Genomic DNA, 26,574 nt, shown 5'->3' on the forward strand with positions numbered 1-26,574 from the left:
TGGTGTTTTCAGGGTAAACGTGCAGAGTTGGGGTTCTGGCAAATATAGCACTTTGTGCAAACACCGAAAAGTTCCATTTTTGGCCTCATAAAAAGCCCAGCTTTGTGGAAGGTCAAGGCTTTGGTTCTCCTGTGAAATTTCCTACAAAATAAATCCATTTCAGTTCCAGCTTGTAACACTATAAAATGTGGGCACTTATTCAATACACTGTACTTGGAATTTTACACAACACTGTAAAAAAAAAAGGAGAGGCGACGCCATACCATGTAAGAGATATGTTCATTTTATTGATTCGCATCTAGGTTCATTTCCTATTTTAATTTTCACCTTTATACAATTACTCGAAAAATCTACAGGACCCTCAGACAATAAGAGATACATCTTGCGGGCCATCTCTGAAAGAAAAAAAAACTTGCAGCAGAAGACAATACTGATATCTTAGTTTATCCTTTTATACATGTCACCTTATAATCAGAATAGATTTCATCTTCATTTTTACAACAAGAACGTGTTATGTCTACTCGTAGCTAAAATTAGTATTCATGATTTTCTAAGTGACGAGTGGAGCTCCAGCTCCTGCTTTGGACGTTTTCGAGTGTGCGAGTGCAGATTCACAAAAAGTAGAACGCATATATATACAGATCAGTCAGTATCTTTATACATATTAAGATGAGAGAGAGAGAGAGAGAGAGAGACAGAGAGAGAGAGAGAAAGAACGAGTCACGCACACACTAGTTAGCACATCCAGGATTCTTACAGGCAAAAGTAAGTCAACTGTTCAAGACCATTTCTAATGAACGGCTAGATTGCACAACGCAGAAAATAAGGTGTTGCTTTCACTTTTTGGAGTGTAAAATAAAGCAGAAATAGCAGGATATCACCGAACAGACACCTGAAACACGGGACTGGACCATTTGATGTCATTATATGTGACAGAAATGTTGAAATAAGCATAGTCAAGAAAAAAAAAAAGTGAAATGTTATAAAATTTAAAAATGATCAAAAAAGATTTTCCTGGAATTTACACATCTCAGCACTTTCATTTGACCGTATTTTCCGGATTTGTTTGTCTGAAGAAAAAACAAAACAATATATACGGTACGTATTGTGTAAGTTACATTAATGTACCCGCCTTTTTATGCTATATTAATATACTTTTTCTGTCAAATAATAAAAAACAGAAATGACTAAGTCTGTAGCACATCTACCCTAAAACCCCTAATAAACAGGTTTATTAGGAGGCTCAAATTTTAGCACTTTTTTTTTTTTTGCTGTAGTAATTGCAGCACCTGCTAAAGGGTGTCTTATAGTCCGGAAAATACGGTATTACATTCAGTATAATACTGTACATCAGCTCCCAGTTGAGCTACTGAAATCTTCATACACACTCACACACACAATTCATGTGACAGCGGAAGACAATCTATTCCTTCCATCTATAAAATACCTATAACAAGTGAAACAGGATGAGAAATCAGCTTGCAGAAAATTATTTTGGGTTCAAAGATGGAGAGAGGAGTGTGTATGAGTGCTCGTGTCTCAGCAGGTTCTCTCAAGTCTTTCACGTCCATCTGCTCTCTCCATCTCTCCCACTGGTTCATCAGTTCAAAATAATTTAATCAGAAAATAAGCTTTCATCATTCCAGCTGAGGGATCCGTCAAATTTTTCGAGTGCAACCGTTTTTCTTCAGCTTCAATGTAAGGAAATATATATATATATATGTTTTTTTATTTATATTTATATATATAGTCATTCAAAACAAACAAACACCTTTTCATCGTACAGGACGTCCCTCGCATGTTGTCTTCGTTCACTCAGCAGGAAAGCACACGTGGGCCACGCCCCTTTATAATCACAACGCTCCGCCTCCACGGCTCTGCAGCACTTTTCCAGCTTCCGGAGTTTTCTCTGTTTCAGCCTGTAGCCTTCTGCTTCATCGTAATAAATAGATAAGAGGAAAATAAAACTGAACTAAATCCACACACACACACACACACACACACCTCGTTATCACCTTAACGATATCAAAGATCATCACACTCATAAGTTATGACGTCAACACACACACACACACCCTCTCAGGACACGCAGTGTCCCTCACATGGGTTTGATCGTGGAGCTAAACTTGAAGTCAAACAAAAACAAAAAACACAAAATAACAGCTGAATGTGTGTGTGTATATATTAGGGCTGCCAGATTATTTGAATAAAAAAATTAAATTAAAACAAAATTTGTCTACTACCACTTGTAGTACATGTACGTCGTATTTCCAGGAGGCACTTATTGGCTTATTGGAGTGGACATTTTTTGGTTCTATTGGGAATCGAGTGCACTATTTAGGGTCTACAGTGCTCACTACCCTATGTAGTGAACATGTGTAGTTAATAGGAAGCCATTTGGGATTCAAAAGCTTTCTGGTGTGTAGAAGATGGCGGGTATTTATTCGAATCCCATATAACCTAAGACAGAAGATCTCAAAATTTTGCATCCAGGGACCTCCGTATGATCGCAGCACATCGCAGATTTAATTTTTAATCTCCCTCATTTTTAAGTGACCAGTCAATTTGGTTTACAACTATGATAACAAAATAATAGCCACAGCACCCTTGATGTCATGTGATTTCAAAAAAGCAATCACGGAACCCTAGATATACATCATGGACTCCATTTTGAGAACCACGGGCTTCAAAAACGTAAATAGAAGTGTAATTTTTTACTGGGGATTAAAAAAAAACAAACCCTATAACCTGAAACATGATAGAAAATACTGAATGACATTAGTGACATTAATGACATTAATATTTAAAATATAATATTAACAGTCAATTAACTTAAATTTAAATGTGGGTTTTAAATTAATCAAGACGGCTCTAATATATAATATTGACACACACACCTGAGGGATTGGGCCCCTCAATCCCACACAACAGGGAAGTCACAGGAACCAACATACAGTATAAATGAAGACATGCACTCAGACACACACACGCTTTCCTGAAATGATGCATTATGACAGAGAGCAGAAGCGCAGCTGATTTATAAATAAGAAATCTATATCTTCTTTAACGTGTACGTCGATCAGCTTCAGTGCCGTAGTGTATTCAGGGTCTGTCGCCATGGTGATTATTTGACCTCTAGTATAGATGGGTTGGACTCCATGATGGCCACGATGATGCGGTCGATGTAGTCCTGCAGGCGGAAGTTAATCTCCTCCTGCTTCTGGATGGCCTCCATTAGCTACACACACACAATTATTTTTTTATTTTTTTATTTTAACGCGGTCACATGCTACGCATTCATGATCAGATCACTGTGTCTAGACCAATGAGTGTGTTGTGTAGACACGCACCTCTGCACGAGAGACGTTGTTGATCTCTGCTGCCAGCGACTCGGACAGAGACTCGGTGAAAAGGCTTTTGGCTCCCTGAATGCTGAGATTGATGATCTGTCCGTTCAACTCATCATTCTGCTCCTTCAAACTGCGGTTATCCTGGAGAGAGAGAGAGAGAGAGAGAGAGAGAGAGAGAGAGAGAGACAGAGAGAAAATCACTACATAAAATGTTTGTGTGTATTACATATTTCTGCTTCTTTTTTTTTTATCTGGTACTTGGAAACTGTCCTAACAAATTAAGCTTATTTCTTGTACAGCTTATTTCTTCCATTCTGTTGTTTTTTCCTCCATTTCTCCCAAGCAGCATAAATTCCATTTCTTAACTGAAAATGGAGCAAACAGGAAAGAGACTATTTTGCTTCTTGGTTTGAAATTAGCTTCTGGGTATGCGGATGTGACTTTTCTTTACTTTTACTGATCTGATTTGGGGAAAGTGTTTAATACTCTACAAGGTTTTTAAATTCATTTATACTTCCCAGCGTAGAATATTATATCGCCTGTCAGAAACAAGTGTTGGAAAAATACTGAACAAGCAGATTCGATGTCTGCACTATGAACATTTTATTCATAGCTGCCTGAAAAATAACTGAGGCTGCTGATTTAGTGGTCACCAGCATTTTTTTTTTCCTTTTGTCCAACAACCAGAGAAAGAAAAGAATCCCGCCGGCTGCTAAAAGACACACCTGGCTGTCAGTAGAAGCTATTTTTACTAGATGCATTAAATTAGCTTACATGCATGACAAAAATTTTCTTTTAAAATCAGGAACATGCACTGAAGTGTAAATACCAAATAAATGAAGAAATGCAAGAAATGAAGATGAGTGCCAATTCTAACTTAATAACTTAAATATCTTATGTACCATACTACTCATTTTCGTTTGATTTTCTAAACTGTCAGCACTTAACAGTCAGAGGTAAAGCTGTAACTTCAATTTGTCCAATACAGGAAAGCGTTCAGGACAGATGAGAGGCTGGTTAGAGAGCGACTGCTAAAATGTAAGTGATTACAGAACTAACTTGTTCTATAACTATAAATGGAGAAAAAAAATGAGGTAATAAAAACCATGTTAGTGTTGTCAGATTGCTGTTGTAGAAGTGAAATACAACACTAAACATGCTGTTATGGGAAAATATTCAATTTCGGTGTGGTAACAGTAACTCCGCATTGCACTGGGCTGCATCACACCACCCTGTCATTAATTATTTTCCTAAAACAGCAAACCCCCAAGTGTTTAATTCCTTACATAACATCTTTGAACACCACATTAAATACGGCAAGCCATTTTAATAAATGCCCAGTTTGCTTATTGCTGTTTTAATGTCCCTCAGTATGCTCAGAGTGAACCTTGTACAGTTCTTTACCTGCTTGAGTCGTCGGATTTCCTGCTCCAGCTCGTTCTCTCTCATGTGTGTGTTGTATTCCTGCAGTCCAGCGGCAGGCGAGCGGCCTCGTCGAGCCTCCGTCTCCAACTTAAATAGCTGCAGCATTTCCAACTGCTTCCTCAAGTCCTCTATCAGCTGCAAACAGAGAGATGGAGAGAGAGAGTGAGATATAGTGAGATATAGATATAAAAGTAGAAGAACACAGTAAAAGAGAGCGAGGGAGTCCAGAGGTCATGTGACCTTTAACCCTTTACCTCTTGTGTGGTCTCTTTTTCTTTCTGGCTGGTGTGGCGTTCATGGCTCAGCTTGTCGGCCATCTTTCTGCGGGACTCCATTTCTTCATTCAGTCTGTCAGTCACATCGTCCACTTCGTCCTGGAGCTTTCTCTTCTCCTACAGAGAAAAAAAAAGACAAAGAATTTGCAAATACAGTAGCGTCTAGGCATCTTATTCCACTACCAAGGACCAATTTATTTACAGTTATGGAATAATAAGTACTCCGGATGATAGATTTGTTGCATCCATCAATAGCAGCGGGACGGATAGTGTAAATATGTAAAATATGTAATATGTAAAATGTATTCCATTAAAAGAAGTAGCTGAAAAGCCAAATTTGACACGACAACATTCTGACCACACAGAGTCGAGAATTCAACAGCGCTGTAGTATATAAAACAACAATTAAGCTGCTGTGTTACAATTTAAATAAAATATATTGCAGCACAATAATAATATTAAGTTTCATGAGAGAGAGACAGAGTGTTTTCTATACCTCTTCCAGTCTTTCAATGTTAGCTCTCAGACAGGGCACGCATGACCTTAACTCACTGTTCTCTTCATCCAACTGATGCAGCCTGCATGCAAAAACAGCACACATACACACACACACACAACGTGGTTGTTTAACAGACCCAAGAGATGTTTGAATTTGTTTCCATGTGAAATTATTTGCAGCCACAAGGCGGCAGCAGAAGGCAACACAATACAAAACATATTAGATTCATAGAAAAGTTTCTCTCTCAAATGCAAAACACAGGGCCAGATCTCCCACCTGGCCTGCAGGTTCTCGATCTCCAGCTCTCTCTCACGCTGCAGTTTGCTCAGAGCCTCTCTGTGTTTGCGTGCGAGTGTGTTCAGGGTCTCGTCGGAGTGCAGCTCCTGCTCTTTGAGCTGCTCCTCCAAGGCGTTAGCGCGGTGCACCAGGGCCAGGTTCTCCTGCCGCAGACGGGCATGCTGCTCCTCACTCGCTGCCGAGTCCTTCTCCAGCTCAGACACGCGCCGTTCCAGAAGTAGCACCTTCAAACACACACAAACACACGTATGCACAGATTAGGCTATTAGAGTAGATTTGGCTCAGTGATTATTATCATCCTGTCATATCATTTTCACCAGTAATGCTGGTTTTATACTGTTCCTGAAACAGAACATGTACCTTATCTGTAATGTCACTGTCAGCGAGGTCCAGGATGTCGCGGCTCAGGTCGTTCATACCATCCAGACCACTGGACTGTAACAATTGCCTGAAACACACAATCAGAAACATACAAACTCTGAATAATTTTACTCAGTTTTAGAAACACCTGCACTAGAAACTTCAGAAGCTAACATTCTCACCTTGCTGCCTTTTTACTGGACAGTCTCTTGCTGGAGCTGAGAGTGGGACAGAAGAGGAGATGAGAGGCAGAGGGACAACAGGAAAATGATGTCAGGAAGAGAAACGGATAGAGGAAAGACTGAGGATCATCCCCTCATCCTCAACCCGTGATTACAGCGGGGAAAAAAACAAGCAGGAGGAGAGGGCCATTTTGACTGGTCAGCTCTTCATCAAGGCTGACTGAACTCATGAAAGTCTAATAACAGCACAAATAACAGGAAATAAATGAATGATTGCTAACTCAAAAATAGTAACAAGTGCTTGGATTAGGTTTTAGCCTCAACACTCCTTAGACGCTGTATTTACTTCTCAAAAGCAGATAGTTCTACTTTTTCAACTTTCAGTTCTGAAATCATATTTTCAGCCTTTTCTTTTCGAGTCGCTATTGTTTTTCGGAGTTAGTTTTCAGACAGCAAAACAGCAAGTGATGTAGTCTGATGATTAGTACAGTCTGACCAGTCAAAACCTGTCACAATGCCTGCCAGTTAAAGGAAATTCATAACCAAATATGAATCTGTGATTTAATTATTTATTAAGCATGCCATACAATGTACAATACAGTCAAAAACACAATACAAAATGTATTAGTTCCTTTACAAGTCAGAGGCCTCTACCAAGGCCATTAATCGTGACATAACAAAACCAAACTCATAATGAGTGAATGAGTGGAGACCTTAGAGGCTTCTACAGACTGATTTTCTAAAGCTACGCATTCGCCCTATCATGCCTATGCAAATCACAACAATACCACAGGTATCTGTAGACAGAAGGCAGGGGAGCAAAAATTGTCCGTGCTCTGACACTTCTCTCAGACACTAGCCAATAGTGGGCGTCTGTGAGCTCATGTATGTGGAAGAGGATAGCTATCACCTTCCTCAGACTATTACGCCACCCTGTGATTGGAACTGGGAGTGCGCAGCATGGAAGCTCATGTCCATCAAAAGAGCTATCCTTACAGCTCAATGGCTGGGCTACCTTGCGTAGAGGATATACTGTCTACAACAGTGTCTGAGGGTTTTTTCCAAATTCATAATGACATATCCCATCAGCTGTTATGTACCTCTTGATCTAAACTAGCTGAGTGGAACTAGATAGCAATGTGCCTGTTTTTTCCACCATGCATTTATTTTTTTTTCCACCACCCCGAATAGTCAATGCAACCCTTATTTCATAATATATTTTCCGTCATATCTACAATATCACCCGGGTGTTAAAAGTTCATTATACCTAACAGGAAGTAGTACACTAGAACAGGAAGTAGGGGATTTGAAATAGGAATTAAGAGTCTAAAGTGTTAACACTTGGTTGATAAAAAAAAAAACATATTAAAAAAAAAGGCCTTGGTAGTGAACATCTGGATACTACTGCATGCTTATGTAGCACATCACACACTCACAAAGTCACACTTCATAATACTCACCTTTACACACTCGAACTCTGACCTTAAACCCAAACCCCTCCCCAACACCATGGTATCACTCCACTGCACACTAACACACTCCACCAAGCCGACAGTGAGGACAATGGGAGAACACTGTGTGTGTTCGGACAGGCTTGTTTGTCAAATGCCCACACGCACACACACAGATGGATACACACAGCAGGGAGTGTGTATGTGTGTGTGTTACCTATTCATTTCTAGTAAGTGCAGGCGTGTGGAGAGATCCTCAAGGCGGCTGATCTGTTTGTGACAGTGAGTGCAGAAAAACTCCAGAGATTCCGACTGCAGGAAATTCTGGAAGCTGGAGGGGAAAGGCTCAGAGCTGAGCGGGAGAGCAGAGGAGGAGGAGGTTGAGAAGGAGGAGAGAATATAAGAACAAGAAGGAAGAATTTGAAAATATAATAAGGGTGGAGTATGGGGGAAAGCGAGCGAAGGAGAACACAAGCACATTCGGGTGAGTGAATGAGTGAAAGGAAAGGAAAAAGAGGTGAAGAAACTTCACATCAGAGGAGAATCAAAGAAGAGGGACTGGAGCTCTAGCAGTGTGTGTTTGTGTGTGTAGTGAAGTAAAGCATGTTCTTCCCACGCGCACACACATCTTTTATGGTGTTATGACATTTCCCAACAAACTTTAAAACTATAAACAAGTCTTATATAACACATGAAAGTTTTCTTCTTCATGAGAATGCATTTAAATTGGTAGTCATATCTCCATGCATTAGATACTGTATGTTCGTCTTTTTAATTTTAAATAAACAAAAGGAACAGAAAGAAGTCTTTGTCCCTATCTGCATTATAGTGACTGATGTTTTTTTTTCCAAACATTTCAATGGATACACACTTCATGAGCTTTGTTACCGTGCTTATTGTGTTTATGTGTGTGTGTATACCTGGGTGACAGCAGCATGGGTGGGCGGCGCACTGGGCTGCCAATGTGTGGGTGTGGCTCTGGGTCTCCCTCTCCTTCAGGGGCTGCCCTCCCCTCCTCCTGATCGGCCAGCAAAAGATCGGAGGTGGAGTTGTTCTCCCCGAAGTCTTCAAAGTGCTCTTCCTCCCCGCCAATCACTGCTACCAGGGCGTGGCCATGCAAATCCGAGCCTAGGGAGAACCTGTCACAAAAAAAAAAAAAAAAGAAAGCTTTCGTATCAAATAGAATGATTGCAGTGCATACCATGAAATAATCGACAAACTTCTCTTCTTTATTTAGCAAAAACAGAAAGCACACACCAAAACAAACTGGTATCCACGTAACCGATTTTATAAGGCACAGGTGTGACTCAGTGTTGTTAATATATTAACGAAACATGAACTTTAGTCATATGCTGAAGTCATAGGTGTAAAGTTCGGGTGTTAGGTAATGTGTTCTGTATAGCTGACATAGTTGTATCTCTATGTATTTGATATCTCTGCTTTAAAATGAAAAAGGTAAATGCTAGCTACAAAATTAGCTACGAAATGAAGCTTGAAAGCACTGTATCCACAGTCAAGACATCAAGACCTTCTACATTCAAATGGCAGCGTGCATCTTTACAGACCACAGCATATGCGCATTTTCTGCTTCTGTGCCAAGTAAGTTTACTGGTAATGCAGGGAATGTTTGTCAAACCTAACAGCCAAGTTAATAACTTTACAACTCCGAGGCATGCACATACTCAGGCACGTATGTGAAGGTTTCTTGGGGTCAGAACAAGAGAGAACAAGAAAGATAAAGAGAGAGAAGCAGAGAGATACAAAAAGATAAAACGAGAAAAACAGAGAGGGACAGGCAGAGATACAGAAAGAGACAGGCTCAGAGAGGCAGAAAGAAAAATGAGAAAACCAGAGAAAGAGAGACAGGAAGAAAGACAGGAAGAGATACAGAAAGAGAAAGGCTCAGAGAGGAAGAGAACAATAAAGAAGAGTGGTAGAAAGAGATAGACAGGATGATAAAGAGGCAAGCTCAGATAGACAGAAAGGCAAAAAGAGAAGCAGACAGTAAGAGGCAGAGGCAGAGAGAGAGAGAAAAAGAGAGAGAGAGACAGGTTGAGAGACATAAAGACCAGCAGGGTTACAGAGAGAGAGACAGAGGGACAGGTTCAGATAGAGAGAAACAAAAACACAGAGCGGCAGATTGAGAGATGGGCAGACAGAAGAGGACAGACTGGAAAAGATACTGAGAAAGGCAGAGAGGCAGAGAGACAGAGGTAGAGAGAGGGAGAAAAAAAGAAATCCAGACAGGGAAAGACAGAGATGTGCCGAGATATGGAGAAAGAGTCGTGCTGAGAGAGAGAGGGACAGAGAGACAGATACAGAGTGAGAGAGACAGACTGACAGATAGAGAGAGACAGGCAAAGACAAACGGTGACAAAAAAAAAAAGCCTGAGAGAAACAGGAAAATCAAGACCACAATGAGACAGACTGACACACAGACACACAGACAAGGTACAGAGAGAGAGGGGGGGAGAGAGAGAGAGAGAGAGAGAGAGAGAGATGGGCAAATTGAGAAAGAGAGAGAGACAAGACCTAAGCGTAAACACATTTCTGAATGAAGTCATTGTGTGAGAATTCAAAACTGAAATTTCTGGAAGTGTTTCGGGTTTCGGGAAGTTTGAGGACCCGACCTTCACACACACACACACACACACACAGTAACAACCAAAGAGTTAGAACAGCAGAGAGAGAGAGAGAGACAGAGAGATGGAGTGATGGACTGTAGGGAGGGGGACGAGGAAAAGTGCAGCCTCCACACTTCCTGCTATTGAGAGGCAGGAAAATCAAGATGCACTGCTGTCAGCCATATCAGCTGATAACACACACACACTTACCCACCCACACACACAATCACACAGAGGAAACGCAAACACTTTGGTCAGCTTGAAATTACTGTCAAGTTAATGACAGAACACAGACTCAGCAAAGACAGACAGACAGACAGACACACACACACACACACACACACACACACACACACACACACAGTTGTGTATAAAGCAGTAGCTCAGCCAAGACATTTTTGGTGTTGGAGATTTGCTCGTTTAAAACGTCAGGAAACGCTGACGTATTGTTGATCTCCACAATTCCAAGATGGCGGAACTCACAGTTTGCTGTATTAGGATTTTACTTTTTTGTTTGGTGCTGGAGTGTGTATGAGAAAAGAAAAAAGTGCTTTCTGTATTTCAGAAAGCCTTCACGCCTGTTAACGAAATCACTCTAACAGTTTATTATCTGGTTCAAGGTCTCAGGCGTTATCTGTGTTACCGACGCCAGGCTCTAAAGATGAGCTAACGTCCCAAGACATACAGTGTATGACGCTAGAAATGTCTATGAGATTTTTTTTTAAAAATCAGAATATTAAGCAGATTAAATGCTGCTCAGATAACACCTGATTAGCCTAAGCGAAGCATGTGGGTGTGGCCTAATACTGTAATGTGCATGCTTGATTGACAGACCTCTATTTAAAGCCCTATTCAGACTGGATTCTTTTTACACAGGAAGGTTCTTCCAAATCAGATTCCTGTTCTTGGCTGACAGGAGTGGAACCCGATGTGGTCATTTGCTGTCAGCTTCGACATGCTATGCGTTCTGAGATACTTTTCTGCTCACCACGGTTGTATAGAGTGGCTATTTGAGTTACAGTAGCCTTCCTGTCAGCTTGACCTCTCCCACCAACAAGGCGTTTCCGCCAGCAGAACCGCTGCTCGTTGGATGTTTTTTGTTTTCAGCGCCACTCTATAGATGACCTCCACTACATTGTATCAATGTTTAGTGAAAGGAACAATGATGTTCATTAAATATGTCACGTGACATAATTTCTAACTGTGTGTTAGTATGTGCGTTTGTGTTTCTTCACCTGTTGCGGTCCTCGCTCTCGGTGAGCGTGTTTTCGATGCCACTGTCCGTCTCGACATCCTCGTGCAGTTCAGGGTGTACGAGGGCTCCCGTGTCCTCGTCTGTAAACGTCTCACACTCACTGTATGCGCTCTCCGAGCCCAGGTACGCGCTGTCCGACACCTCCGCCTGCTACACACAAACACACACGCACGTTAAAATTTAAAGGATGTGTGGGAAATCAGATAAGCATGACAGACAGGAGAGAATGCAGTTCTCCACCCTTTTTTAAAGCGTCCTTCTTTGCAGTGAATGTGCTGTATTTTCCCAGCTCTTGTGTAAGAAACTTTTACTTCAGTGTGACTCCGGAACAAAGGGAACACAGTTTTTATTGTTCTGCTACAGGTTCCACTCAGTAGCAAAAAAAAGAGCTGTCAGAGCTGCTGTTATAAAAACTTAATCCAAACAGATTTGAGAATTCATCAATTCTCAACAATTAATGTCTTTGAAATCGTTAAAATGTACAAGGCTCTATTTTAAACCGATGGCAAATATCCAAACCTTTAATGAACAGGTCCACTCAAATATTTGTCTTAATACTTGTCGTAAGTCTAGCTATATTTTTCAACTAGATTAAAAAAAAAAAAAAAACTTACGCAAGCTACAAAAAAAAACCTTCTTTATACAGCCGAAAGATCAAACTTTTCCATACCTGCATGAATACTGGTGAACCTCCAGGAGGAGAAACTCCCAGAGGGCAGGAGGCCATGCCCAATACCATGTTCTTGGAGAAAAAAAGGTCTAAAAGCCGATTCTACAGTTCTTCACTCATTTGGGGAATTCGGGAGGAAGCAAAGGAAGGGGCCAGAGAAACAGACAGAGTGATAGAGACAGAGGTGTATACGCAGAGTGAGACAGGGATTGAAGTGTAACCCTTGGAAAAGTGAAGCGCAGCCTGGGAAGTCCAAAGGGCAGAGCAGGCGGGAGTGGGCGGAGCCACCCACGTTGTGTGTGTGCTTTCACAGAAAATGTAACTTTCAACAATCCAAACTAACACCCCATCTTGTCTCTAGAACCAAATTCAAGGACACTGGCCAAAAGTTAAACTGAAACACACTCAGTGATGTAATCTGAACTAAACAGCACAGCTCCCGTAAACAACAACACGAAACAGGTGTGTATATGTGTGGTGTGTGAAGTGTGTATATGTGTGGTGTGTGTTTATACGCAAGAGAACATGTGCATGATTGAGGGAGAACATTTTCCTGGATTCCCACAGGAGTGTTTCTCTGCTGGAAGCCCCACTCCACCCAGCCACCTTGTGTGTTTTGAAAGTAAACAGAGAAACAACACATCCATTCAGAGAAAATGGGGAGGGAGAGAGCGAGAGAGAGAGAAGGATTCGGAAGAAGAGAAGAAAAGTAAACTCAAAGGAAATGTGCAGCTCTGTTCAAAACATCCTTTCACTATATTCATGACCGTGCTCTTAAATACACACACGCTAGTACAAAAACACAACAGGAGCTCAGTATTAATGATTCAGATGCTCAATGTGGACAATATGTCATTAATGAATTTTTCATTTTCAATACAATACCACAGGGAGTTTCATACAGTTCTGGATAGTGCTATGAGAGTTGTTTACACTTTAACAATTGCGAAAAATGGTTCAATGATGTGCCTGTGAGCATGACCAACTCTCCATTTGCCCCAGAGGTACTCGATAAGCCAAGTCATTTATGATGTGCAGTTTTTGCAATCTTTCGTTTAGCTAATGTAGCTAACAACTAATTCAAGTCTGTTTTACGGTTGTTTTAGCGGTAGCCATGATGGCAACATGATGATTGCAGACTCGTATGCCACTGAGAGTTGGTGACTTAAGTCCAAAAGTTACTTCAGTATTTAAAGTTCCTCGTATTCAGAGTCGGGTTCTGCACATGCTCAAGTCGTTTTTATTCTGATTTTAATAAGATGACCTGCCTTTAGTTAACACCTCCACGACTGCCAGATTTTTCCTGAGTAGAAGCATCCGAGAGGGGGTAAAAAAAAATTAGGGATAGAAAATATGGACTGAAAAACAGATCACCTTTTTTTCTTGCTGGCAAATGTAATGCAATGTAACAATTTTAAAATGAATAATCATTATAATAATAATAATCGACTAACGGGATGATATAAGAACAAGAAGATGGCTAGCATGAAATAAATATCTAATAGGAGTTTCATTTAACAACTTGATGTGGCTTCCAATGTTGTTATTCAGCAGCTTATAAAATAACAAGTGATCCAGTACAACCTACTATTTATATATATTTTTTATATCATCCTCTGACAGTTGCTTGTAACTTAATGAAGCCAAGAGACACTAAATCAAGGGCATGGAATAGTAATGTGTGTGTAGGATGTGGCCTATTTTAGCACACTTTTAATTAGCTAGCTACGCAATTTCAGTATTAACACCTCATTACACCCACATGTCAATTCTGAAAACTGAATTGGTAACTCAAAATAGCACATTTAAATGTGGACTTTTACTTTATGTAAATATTATGAAAGTCCGAGCAGTATTTGAGCAGCAAGGTTTGTTTTGAAAGCTTTAGTGGATGGCAAAACTATTTTTGTGAGTGTGTTATGTCTTGTCTTGGCTCACTTGTTTAATCTTTGCGAAATGTCTTTTGGCTTCGGAAAAGTGTCATATAAACTGAGAAACAATATAAAATGAGCAGGTGAACGCAGTGAAACGTTGTGGTTGTGTGGGTGTTAAGTGATACGTGGCTAAAGGATTTTGTATTTCTGTCAAGCATGAAGTAAAATAAAAGAAAACTGCAAACGGGATTGAACATAATTCCAGCACAGAGGCTTCAGGAGCATTATTGCAGCTGAACAGGCAGAAATGGGACTCAAGGGAAGGAATGCGACAAATGAATCATGTCTGCTTTTATAGCTGCCAATAGCATTCCATGTCCCTCGGAGTGGGAGATATTTAAAGTTATTTATAGGCGTACATAACAGCTGATGTGTTAATTCTTCTTAACTGGTGTGGTGAGAGTGACTTGCAGGTGAGTCATTTTCAATGTAAGACACTCACCAGCAGATGGCACTGATACAACACTGTAACTACACAAACAAATAAGCTCTCTCTCTCAGTGTCAAATCATAGGGCTGGCTTGTACTTCTGTATTGAAGCACATATATAACAAAAACAGTGTTTCAGTATAGGTTACTTAGCTAGCTACAGTAAAGAGTTAGTTAAAATGACTGTTAGGTGAAAGTTTGTGTGTTTCAGAGATGGTATGCTGTAGACGGGGCTTATTTGAGTCTGGGCTTAGTTTATTTATTTGAGCTCATTATTAGCAGCTGGATATGCAATGTAAGCTCCCTAAATTGTCTCTTTTAATAGCAACGTGAAGAAAGTCCTAAACTGGTCGCGTTTAATACTTAATCGCATGGTATCGATGATTTAGAGCCCACTTAATTGCAAGGTATCGATGATTTAGAGCCCAGGAGGCAGAGAGGCACAAAGATCACACCTCCACCATTAAAATCGACAGACACAATGGCCACACCTCCTTCACTTTCCTAAATAATGAACACTAGTAATAAAAGCGCTGGGCATGTGGGATCAGGGGATCAGACTACTGAGGCAAAGATAACGGCCAACATTAACTGCCAAACAACTTGTGCCCAACATGCTCTGTTCTCAAACAGTACAGCCGTATCGTAAATACAAGCTGAAGAATGAATTCCAGAGATTAAAACGCAACACAAAATATGCAGGAATGTCAGATATGCTAAGCACTGAGCGTAATAATAGATGTGCCTATCCAGCATAAATAGAGAGAGAGAGAGAGAGAAGGATGAGGAAAGAGTGGTATTGAGGACAGATCACGGAGTGAGTGAAACCACAATCTGTGTGTATGTGTGTGTGTATGTGTGTGGCTTACCTCATCATATTCCTCGGCTGCTCCGTTGGCATCCCCTGAAGTTAGCTGTAGCTTGTAGAGATCTGGGTCAGATCCTGAGAAAAAGATGGAGAGAGAAAGAGAGAGAGAGAATTCCAGTAAGGTTACTTGATTATGAATCAGTGTATCTATATTCACACCTATTTGTCTTTCTGACTGTGGAACTATTTATCTATCAAATGCTCTGTGCGTCTGTTTGATAATTGACCCACACGTCATAAATTACCAGGAAGCCTAAGTGCTCCTATACACTAGATCTTAAAAGATTTGGGGCCATTTTCCATTTCCTGTTTGATGCTTGCTTGCTATCACCACACTACACTAATACACTATTACTATCTACATACATACACATCTATCTATCTATCTCTCTCTCTCTCTCTCTCTCTCTCTCTCTATATATATATATATATATATATATATATATATATATACATATACATATATATATATATATATATATATATATATATATATATATATATATATATATATGGAGCGTTGTATTGAAAAATTCGATATGATACACCGTAACCTTACACCCCTACTATCTACCTACCTATCGATCTATGTACAGTCCCCTTACAAAGTATTGGAACGGCAAGATTAATAATGGGACGAGTAAATATATTGAATATTAGCTGAGCAAAAATATTGAACAGATAACCTTAAAGTAAACGAAAGTAAATAACATTTAATATTTGGTTGCGTATCCGTTGCTGGCAATAACTGCATCAAGCCGATGACCAACTGACATCACCAAACTGTTGCATTCTTCTTTTGTGATGCTTTTCCAGGCTTGTGCTGTTTCAATCTCCTCTTCAGGAGGTGAAATGATGCTCAATTAGGTTAAGGTCTGGTGATTGACTTGGCCAATTTAAAACCTTCCACTTTTTTCCCCCTGATGAAGTCCTTTGCTGTGATGGCAGTGTGTTTTGGATCATTGTCTTGTTGCAGTTCCTCCTAATTAGATTGGATGCACTTCTCTGTAAATTGGCAGATGGAATGTTTCTGTAAACTTTTTTCTGCTGCTACCATCATCAGTTACATCATCAATAAAGATTAGTGAGCCAGTTCCAGATGCAGCCACGCAAGCCCAAGCCATGACACTACCTCCACCATGTTTGACTGATCAGCTCGTATGGTCTGGATCATGAGTAGTTCCCTTCTTTCTCCACACTTTGGCCTTTCCATCACTTTGGTAGAGGTTAATCTGGATGGATGGTCATCTCTGTATTTCTTTGTGTATTCCAATCTGGCCTTCTGATTCTTACTGCTGATGAGTGGTTTGTATCTTGTGGTATGGCCTCTATATTCCTGCTCTCAAAGTCTTCTTTGTGATAGTGATACCTTCACCCCTGCCCTGTGTTGCTGATGTCCCTGACTGTTTTTTTTTTCTCTCACAATGTTTCTATTATCAACTGTTGTTTTCCTTGGCCACCCTGTTCGATGTCTGGTTGTTAGAACACCAGTTGTTTCTTTCTTTTTCAGGACATTCCAAATTGTTCTATTGGCTGTCCAATTATTTCAGAGGGGACTGTATCTATATACCTTATGACCTTTGACCACTAAACCGTGATAATCTCTGAAGTAAAAGAAGTGTTTACCCTTTAACATCAGTAATAACTGTCTATGACCTCTTTATCACAGTACACCAACATTCAACTTATGGTTTCACTCTTAAAGAAAAAAAAAACCATGGAAAACGACTTGCCCATCAATATTTATAATTGTGATTTTCAGTGGTGTCAAGGTTTATTTTGTGATGAAACTCTGAGCTGAATTTTTTAACTTTAGTTTTCAGTAATTAATCAGATGATTAATCGTCTTCCCATTAATGCCATTGTTCAGTAAGGTTGGAACTTCCCTCTCTCAGAGACAGCAGATCACAGACTGAGTAATTCTGTCGGTAAACAAGGACACCGTTTGTTAATCATTCCGTCTGAGTCATCAACGCTCAAAAAAGTGGCACAGAGGAGAACTCATCACTGTGACAGAGAACTGGGTCTTTCACACACACGCACGCACTAGGTTTGATTAAAAAAGCACCCAGCGAGTTCAGCTAGAGTTAGAAATCATAAGAGACACAATATCTCGCCTGCTGATGTATTTAAGCATGGTAGTGTATGCTGTTGGGCATAGTTGCAGTCTCAGCTTTACTGACATCTTAACTTTAGCACTGTATCTATCTGTCTGTCTATCTACCTGTGTGTCCCTCTGTCTCTAGTTATCTGTCTGTCTCACTGTCTATCTACCTCTCTGTCTGTCTGACTATCTACCATTCACAGACCTCCACACCAATCTATATCTGTCCTGTATCTATCTACCTCCCTACCTGTCTGTCTCTCTAGTTATCTGTCAGTCCAACTGTCTATCACACCTATAAAGCCCTCTCTCTGTCTGCATATATTTATCCACCTACCTATCTACCTGTCTGTCTGTCTCTGTCTATCTCTCTAGTTATATGTCTGTCCAACTATCTATCTACCATCCTTCTACTGCCTATCTGTCGTCTGTCTATCTATACACCCTTCTGTCTGTCTGCCTTTCTGTCTATGTCTATTTACCTACTCTCCTACCTACCTGTCTGTCTGCCTTTCTGTCTGTCTATATACCAATCTCTGTCTGTCTACTGATGTATCTATCTACTGCCTATCTATCTGTTTTTCTGTCTGTATACCTGTCTGTCTGACTTGCTATGTCTGTCCAACTACTTACCTACCTACTGCCTAGCTCTCTGTCTGTCTAACTATATACCCTTCTGTCTGTCTGCCTGGCTATGCCTGTCTATCTCTCTAGTTATCTGTCTATAGAGCACACCTCTGGCACTATTGGCACTGCAACAGAACACAGTTGTTTGCTTGTCTGTGTGTTTGTGTGTGTACCTCCGTTGCTGATGGCTGTGATGCCTCTGTGGAAATCCTCGAAGCTGATGACTCCCAGGCCGCTCGGGTCGAGGAAGCGTGTCAGGTCCTTCACCTGAAACACAAACACACCAAACATTTAGAACACACCACGCTTTCCTTTCTCTTAACAGTCTAGCAACCACCAATATTATAAAAACCATCATACACACAAATGCACTCTGTCCCACACACACACGCACACACGCACACACGCACACACACTGCAAAATGCATCAGGGGTCATGCAGAACAACAGCATGTATGAGCAGTAAACACAGGAAGTGTGCAGTGTTTGCTTTTTCCAGCTATAATATATATGGTCTTTTTTTTTTGTAAATAACTGAATCTCCTCATGTTTGTGCATGTAGTCCTATTCATCATTTTAATTCTTTCTTGCTCGTAGCTTGTAGAAACTAATGTGTACACTGTTACTATAGTAACAGTAACATATTACAAAGACCACATAACTCTTTACTACTGTCAAAGAGCTGCTGTTACAGAAAATTAATCAATGCCTTCTGACCAATCAGAACAGCAGCACAACAGCGCTCAGGTAGAAATATAAGCAGCAGAGACCTGTTATTCTCCACCTGTAGATTTCCTTTGGCCTGTCTGTCTGAGTGTGTGTGTGTTTATAATGATAGCAATAAATGACAATTTTGTGTGCATGACATCTGCACACTCACTTTGTTTAAATAAAAGCAATAAAAGCATAAAGAGATATTCATCAATTGCTTATCTCAGCTGTTCCTGTAGGTCCCTTCAAAACACACACTGTCCTCCTACACACACACACACACACACACACACAAACACACACGTGCATGTAACATAACATGTACAGCTTAGCACACATTTGTGGACATACATGTGTTATGCCTTCTCACATATTGTTATAAAGCTGTGCTATAACACACACACACTCACAATCTGCACTGAGCAGATACAATCAGCTAGGTTAGTCTGTAGCCTAGCAACAAGAGATCAGGTTTCCAGGGAGACAGAGTTGGGTTTCAGAGTCAGTACTGTCCCCACACACACACACACACACACACACACACATATATATATATATATATATATATAAATAAAAACACACATTATATATATATAAAGACACACATTATATATATATACATTATGTGTGTTTATATAGAGCACGGAATTCAGGACAGCAGAGCCTCAAACACTGCAGCAATGCCATGTGTGTGATGGAAAAGTTTCGACTTCATCTCCAGAGACAAAAGTGTGTGAGGTTTAATGATGCAGCAAGGGAATGCCGTAAGAAAACACACACAAACACACACACACACAGAATACACTCAGGTCTGAATGAAAACATGGTGCAAAACAACACACTCGAAGACAAAGAATTGCTACGGTTGACACAATACTACAATTCTGACTTCGATACCAAGACCAATTTTGACAATACTTTGGCCAAAAATGTAAACAAAAACAAAAAACTAATATTAAATAAAATATAAAACACACACACGCACACAGAGATTGTTAGCACTAAATTACAAATTTGTCCTTTTCCCATAGGTCTAATAATACAAGTAAGTAATTAAACAATTCAAACTAGTTTTTTTTTTTTTTAATATGTTTTCATGTGTTAGGGACGTCCAGTGCTGACCAATCAGGACTCAGAGAGTCAAACTGCTGTTTTTCTGAGCGTTAACATCATGTCGCAGTTATAGTTATATCTGAAAATGTTAACCTGTTTAGGTTAGCATAAGATTGCGTTGTTATGAATACAAATATTTTACCACACTACTTCATAAAAAGTGCGTAGACGATAAATTGCGATGTTCAGGAATCGCTACTCTGGTTAGGCGGTTAATCATATCCCCGAATTAAACTCTCAAAAAACGTTTTTTCAGTGAGTCAGCTCATGTGGCTCAGCTCACTAGAAACTGATTCTTTTGTATCCCAAATGATACACTGAAATATTTTCCAAATAATGTGAGATATTATTCATGGTGATTGTTCTTGTTTGCCTAACTATAGCTGAAATTGTTTAATCAGCTCTTACTCTACCATCTAGTTAACAAAACAACATTACTTTGCATGATACTTTATGAAATCTACCTGACTGTTAAATTCGCATGTTAATACGCATCCCTGAATTGATGCTATTGTGCTATTGATTGCCTCCCTGTTGCTATACTGTTCCCATGCTGTTCCTATAGTGTTCCCATACTGTTCCCATGCTGTTCCCATGCTGTTTCTATACTGTTCCCATACTGTTCCTATGCTGTTCCCATACTGTTCCCATACTGTTCCTATAGTGTTCCCATACTGTTCCCATGCTGTTCCCATACTGTTCCCAAAATTGTTCCCATACTGTTCCCATGCTGTTCCCATACTGTTCCCATGCTGTTCCTATACTGTTCCCATACTGTTCCTATGCTGTTCCCACGGTGTTCCCATACTGTTCCTATGCTTTTCCTATACTGTTCCCATGGTGTTCCAATACAGTTCCCATACTATTCCCATACTGCTCCTATACTGTTCCCATGCTGTTCCCATACTGCTCCTATACTGTTCCCATGCTGTTCCCATGCTGTTCCCATATTGTTCCCATACTGTTCCCATGCTGTTCCTATAGTGTTCCCATAGTGTTCCCATACTGTTCCCATGCTGTTCCTATACTGTTCCCATACTGTTCCTATGCTGTTCCCACGGTGTTCCCATACTGTTCCAATACAGTTCCCATACTGCTCCTATACTGTTCCCATGCTGCTCCTATACTGTTCCCATGCTGTTCCCATGCTGCTCCTATACTGTTCCCATGCTGTTCCCATGCTGTTCCCATGCTGTTCCTATATCGTTCCCATACTGTTCCTATGCTATTCCCATGCTGTTCCTATACTGTTCCTATGCTGTTCCCATACTGTTCCTATGCTGTTCCCATATTGTTCCCATACTGTTCCTATGCTATTCCCATGCTGTTCCCATACTGTTCCTACGCTGTCCCCATACTGTTCCCATGCTGTTCCTATACTGTTCTTACATCTCATCATTCACACAAACGAACAGTTCAGATATGAGAGTCGGCTCATCACTATCGTCAGGCAGATTTTTGCCAAGTCACTCGTTTTGGGTGTTTGCAGTGAAAATGGCTCTAAAGGTTTTTGCACGCTGGTGATGTTTTGTCTGTTCATTGCTGTAAGGAAAACATTCTCACTCTCTGAGCTTGTATTTTCCACAGACTGAATCTTTTCTTTAGCTGCTTGAGGACATGCAATCTGATTCTCCAATAGGCTCCAATAGACATTTCTCTATTTAAATATATCATTTTAATATATTTAATATTTTAATAGTTTATTATTTTGTAGTATTTAATCTTTCGATATTTCACAACTCTATTCTCAGCTGTCATGCACACACACTTGAATATAAATGCACACACACACACACTTGTCATATTATCCTTGTGAGGACCTTCCACTGACATAATTATTAATGCAGCTAATTCATGCTACACCTAAATTTGTTACATGCTAAACCTAACCTCAGTACACAAGTGGAAACATTTTGGCTCTTTTATTTTTTAAATTAAAAAAAAAAGTGGGGGGAAGTAGTTTTCCATGTGGGGACCTGTCAGATATTACTAAGGTATAAAACCATGACCCCCCCCCCCCCCCCCCCACTTACATGCACACACACAAATGACTCAGTTTCCATGCTGACAAATGTATGCTCTCTTCCTCCTGGCCATGCAAAGTGAGACACAGAAGACTGAAATGTCATTTCTCAGGTGTGATATTTAAGAAGCAAGAGCAAAGTGTGCGAGCTGGAACAAAAAGTCGGGGGACTCTGTGTGGGTTTCCTGTTAGTTGGTCGGAGAGATTTAACAGTTCAGACCACAGCAACAGAAAGAATGAAACAATAAAACGGAGAGAATTAACTTCTGGTTATAATGAAACGTCATGGTTATAACAAATAAACAGGGAATTTGTTTAGTTGCATCATTATCTTCTATTGTGTTGTATTACTGAACAAATTCAGGGCAAACATTAATTAATTCTTAGCCAAGTGTGTGAGTACTGGAACGAGAAACGTCCTAAACACTGAAACGTATAGAATGCGTTGTGACCAGATTTCTTGATATCCTAAACAATGAGCTAATCAGTCGCAGTGCCTTTTTTGCTGTCATAAGCTACATGTTATTTTAATTTGTAAGGATTAACTCAAGTAAAATCTTATCTACCAAACAGCAGCATCTGCGATCTCACACTTTCCATCCTGAATTTCCTGTTGATGTGACTTCCTGGTCGGGATTTGCATACAGAACAAATGGAAATGAGAGGAAACGGACTGCTTAGCATTTTACTGTTGTATAAGTGACAGTGCAAAACCATTATGATCATTTAATTATTAATTAAAAAAAATAATAATAATAATAATAATAAATGCCTTGATGTTGGAGAGGTTGAGAAATGAAAGCATTAATGATCTTTTGTGCCAAGAATGAAAGAGTATAGGATGCATCATTTATAAGCAAATTTACCAGCAGACCCTGAGAATGTGGAGTAAGCAGAGAACAAAATAGAGCTGATAAATCAACACAAGTAAAATCTCATTTAAAATCTGCCAGTTCTGCCAGAGTGGTGCAACAGAAAAACGAGTCCCTGAATCCCGACTATGCCACAGCCATCTGTGTCCGGGGGTTCAAGAGAACAAAACTGGCCACGCTCTCAGGGTGGGAGGGATTACGTTACTCTCTCTGCTGTTAATCAGAGTGACGCTAACCAATCGTGGGAGTCTGTTATGTAGCATTAGCAGTTCCAAAAGAACTGCTAAAAGAGTTGGCATGGAGGAAGTATGCTACATGGCCAAAGGTTTGTGGACACCACAGTACTGAACATCTCATTCCAAAACCATGGGCATTAATATTAGGCTGTTCCCCCATTTAAGCCAACCTTGGTAAACCATGTCTCCATGGAGCTCGCTTTGTGCAATTTTTTTTTTCCACTTTTATGGCAACAGTTTGGGGAAGATACACTGGCTAGGTGTCCATATACTTTTGGCCATATAAGCTCATGTCCCAGGTTTTGTCTGTGAAAACTGCTGAAAGCAGTGGTCACTCTGACCTTTGGAATCAAAATCACAATTCTAGGCGTTCCTGGTTCAATTTAATTTTGAAAGGACAGTGGTTGTTCAGTGAAGATCAAGTGCTAGCTGGTTAGTTAGTTTGTTTTGCAACTATGTGCAACAACAACAGCAAGGAAGCAGAGACGATTCCATGGCCGAGCAAAACAGCATCACGTCAGTGGGCAAACGTGAATTAAAATACACAAAATGTATTGCTTTTCATTAGTGATGAATGAAAACGTTCCACGTTGAAAAGCAAAACTTTTATCTTTTCAGTGAATTTACCTGTTCTTTTTGAGAACTGAACGCTGTATCTGTGTCAGAAGTAAATGTAATTCCACATTTCATCTTCATTAGTGCATTGCAATCGTGTCACACTGATATGCTATCACTGTCCAATTACTGTCCGATCAGGGCCCTAAGCCGGACTTAGGGGTGTGGCTGTAATGAGAGAAGGGAAGAAGAGCCTCTTTCTCCAAGAGGCATTACCGTCCATGTAAAGGAACATGCTAATTGTTTCTTCATTCCTACAGCACTGATTGTTGAAACATGAGCCTAATCAACAAGCTTGTCAGAATTATTACTAAAACATGACACAAGCGTTTACATGATTAAAATACGTACAGCTCACAGTAGGAGCTTGGGGTTAAGAAATTTCTTGAAAAGCAATACTGTTTGTGTATTGTATCTCATGTTTCTGTTTTTTTTGTTTGTTTTTGTTTTGTTTTTTAACAGTGAAACCACAGCACCATCCTTTTTTGTGTTCTATTAGTTCATGTTTACAGGATTAACTTGCCAGGAAGTGAAATCAACTGTGAAGCAAATTCTTTTTTTTTTTTTGGTTCCTGCATATTCTTCCATTTAAGCAAACTCAAACTTGTTCAAATTATGTAAGATATAAGAAAGAATACAGATTGTTAAACAAACTCATTTATAGGACTGTAGGTATAAGACAAAATTTCCAGACCTGGGAGACCTGGAACATTTGCTCACACACATAAAACACACACACAAAATTGCCTCATAACGTTTAAAGTGATCAATAGGAGATCAGCTGGGGTTAAGAGGCACTCAGTGCAGAAGAGAGACCGCACACTGTTTAGTGCTTACTGTTAATGTGTTCAGGAGTGTTAATGTTAAAACTGATCATCCTGCAGTCATACGCTCTTTACAGCCGCACTAGAGCAGGACATCAGCATCAGCAAATTCAACACATGCAAACACACTTCTTCTGCACACATAAGCACAATGTGTGTGTGAAGTATCGCAATATTCCACACAAATTATTGTCACATTCAGATAACTCTGCTGGTAAATTCTGAATCTGAAACATTAAGAATGTTTCATATTTAAACGTAATTTTAAAGGAATTTGACAGCTGTGATGTCACGCTTGCTGTGATTATCCAATGAGAACAGGTAAACACATACGTTCCTTAGCAGCAGCTCTGCCTTTAATAGGAAAACTGGAATCACCGTTCCCTTGAATTACAAACATATGGGAATTACAGTGACTGGCAGTTTCCTTTATGCAATGCCAACTATTTCATTCTCTGCTATCTCTAATCAAAACTTTCATCTAAAATCATTTTAACCTTCTAGTTGTCTGTTGGTTAATCAGCCAAAACATTTGGTGTCTGAAGTTTGCCTAATGTAGCTAGAAAAAGTGAACTGCTTCTAATTTACTTTTCCATCTAATTTACATTTCCATCTTAAAACTTTCTTTAGGCCATGCCTCCTGCCTGAGCCCGATGCTGAAGCTATGGTGAGAGTTGGCTTCAAGTTGGTGCTATGATACTATGACATTAATCCCTATTAATAACTAACACAGTGCTGAACTGGTAGCTATAATCTTCTATAGTCTTGTAGCTAAAGAAGCAATAAATCTAACATCTAACTGATATGTGATTGACTGAAGGACATCTGATGGATTTCTTAGTTTGATATTAGACCTATTTAAGCCAAAATCCTGGCGCTGTCCCAAACTCTTAGCATACATTGACTAGAATGACTGTCAGCCATTATAGTATTGGAAAGTTTTTGCTCTTTTGGATGACACTTTCATGCAAAGTGACTTACAATTTAGGCAGGACACGACTGAGAAATTGAGGGTTAGGGGTCTTCCTCAAGGACCTCAATGGAGCAGCCTGGCAACCCTGGGATTTGAAATCAGCTTCTGATCTGTAGTTCAAAGCCTTAACCACTGAGCCACCACTTTTACATTGAAGTCTGACATTACTTAATGTGTTTTTGAGTTTTAGGGGAACCTGTTATTTAGCCCTGCTATTTTGGTAAACCCTACGAAACAAGACGGCTCTGGAGGGTAAACTGAGGTTATGCTGAAACCAAAAACAATGAAGAACAACGTATCCAAACCTCACTCAAGCTCTCCATTCACTCTCAGGCCTCTCTCATCCTGCCAATCTAATCTTTTCTCTGCTCACCTCAGCATTTTTCAGTTCACAAAACATCCAGACTTCCTGTACCAAATCCTCCCACTAATCCGCAAACACACAAACACAAATGCTGGACAGCACACTGAGGGGTGGTCACGCTCCCTTTAAATATAACCATGAGAACACACACAAACATACAGTTCTGAGGAAACATCAGTTGTATGCAGTAAAGGCAAAGTAGTAAACATAAAAAAAATCAGCTGATGAGCTTGTGAAGGGCTTGATGATTAACGCAGTCACTGAGCTGAATCATCAGATGTTACATGTAGAGTCATAAAACTGGAAATTAATGGTCAAAATATCTTTCAAGTATCCATGCAATTCAGGTCAAAAAAAAAAATTGTGCCATGTTAACAAAAAACAAGCCATAAAAACCTAAACATGCACCAACAGCTACAACAGGACAAGACAGACTTAGTAGCTAGGCAAGTAAAATCTCCAGTGTACTGCCCAGTCCCATGTATCGGTTGAC

General features: G+C 40.0%; 1 protein-coding gene across 3 annotated transcripts in view; it reads right to left on the minus strand.

The window, feature by feature from the left end:
* Nucleotides 1-267: 267 nt before the first annotated feature.
* The window catches only part of rab11fip3 (RAB11 family interacting protein 3 (class II)), a 33,584-nt gene continuing 7,277 nt past the window's right edge, over nt 268-26,574 (minus strand). The window contains exons 2-14 of one of the 3 annotated variants that reach the window (XM_026926300.3): nt 18,524-18,617; nt 15,621-15,694; nt 11,699-11,868; nt 8,760-8,978; nt 8,057-8,191; nt 6,389-6,424; nt 6,207-6,294; nt 5,826-6,070; nt 5,547-5,628; nt 5,030-5,167; nt 4,755-4,910; nt 3,351-3,491; nt 268-3,238 (exon numbers count right to left, since the gene is read on the minus strand). In XM_026926300.3, the coding sequence (XP_026782101.1) occupies nt 3,125-3,238; nt 3,351-3,491; nt 4,755-4,910; nt 5,030-5,167; nt 5,547-5,628; nt 5,826-6,070; nt 6,207-6,294; nt 6,389-6,424; nt 8,057-8,191; nt 8,760-8,978; nt 11,699-11,868; nt 15,621-15,694; nt 18,524-18,617 (1,692 nt within the window). In that variant the 3' untranslated portion in view covers nt 268-3,124. Of the gene's footprint in view, nt 3,239-3,350; nt 3,492-4,754; nt 4,911-5,029; nt 5,168-5,546; nt 5,629-5,825; nt 6,071-6,206; nt 6,295-6,388; nt 6,425-8,056; nt 8,192-8,759; nt 8,979-11,698; nt 11,869-12,388; nt 12,624-15,620; nt 15,695-18,523; nt 18,618-26,574 lie in introns of those variants that run through there. The other 2 variants (XM_026926301.3, XM_026926302.3) reach the window with 2 other exon arrangements.

This window comes from Pangasianodon hypophthalmus, chromosome 1, assembly GCF_027358585.1.
Source record: "Pangasianodon hypophthalmus isolate fPanHyp1 chromosome 1, fPanHyp1.pri, whole genome shotgun sequence".
NCBI lineage: Eukaryota > Metazoa > Chordata > Actinopteri > Siluriformes > Pangasiidae > Pangasianodon > Pangasianodon hypophthalmus.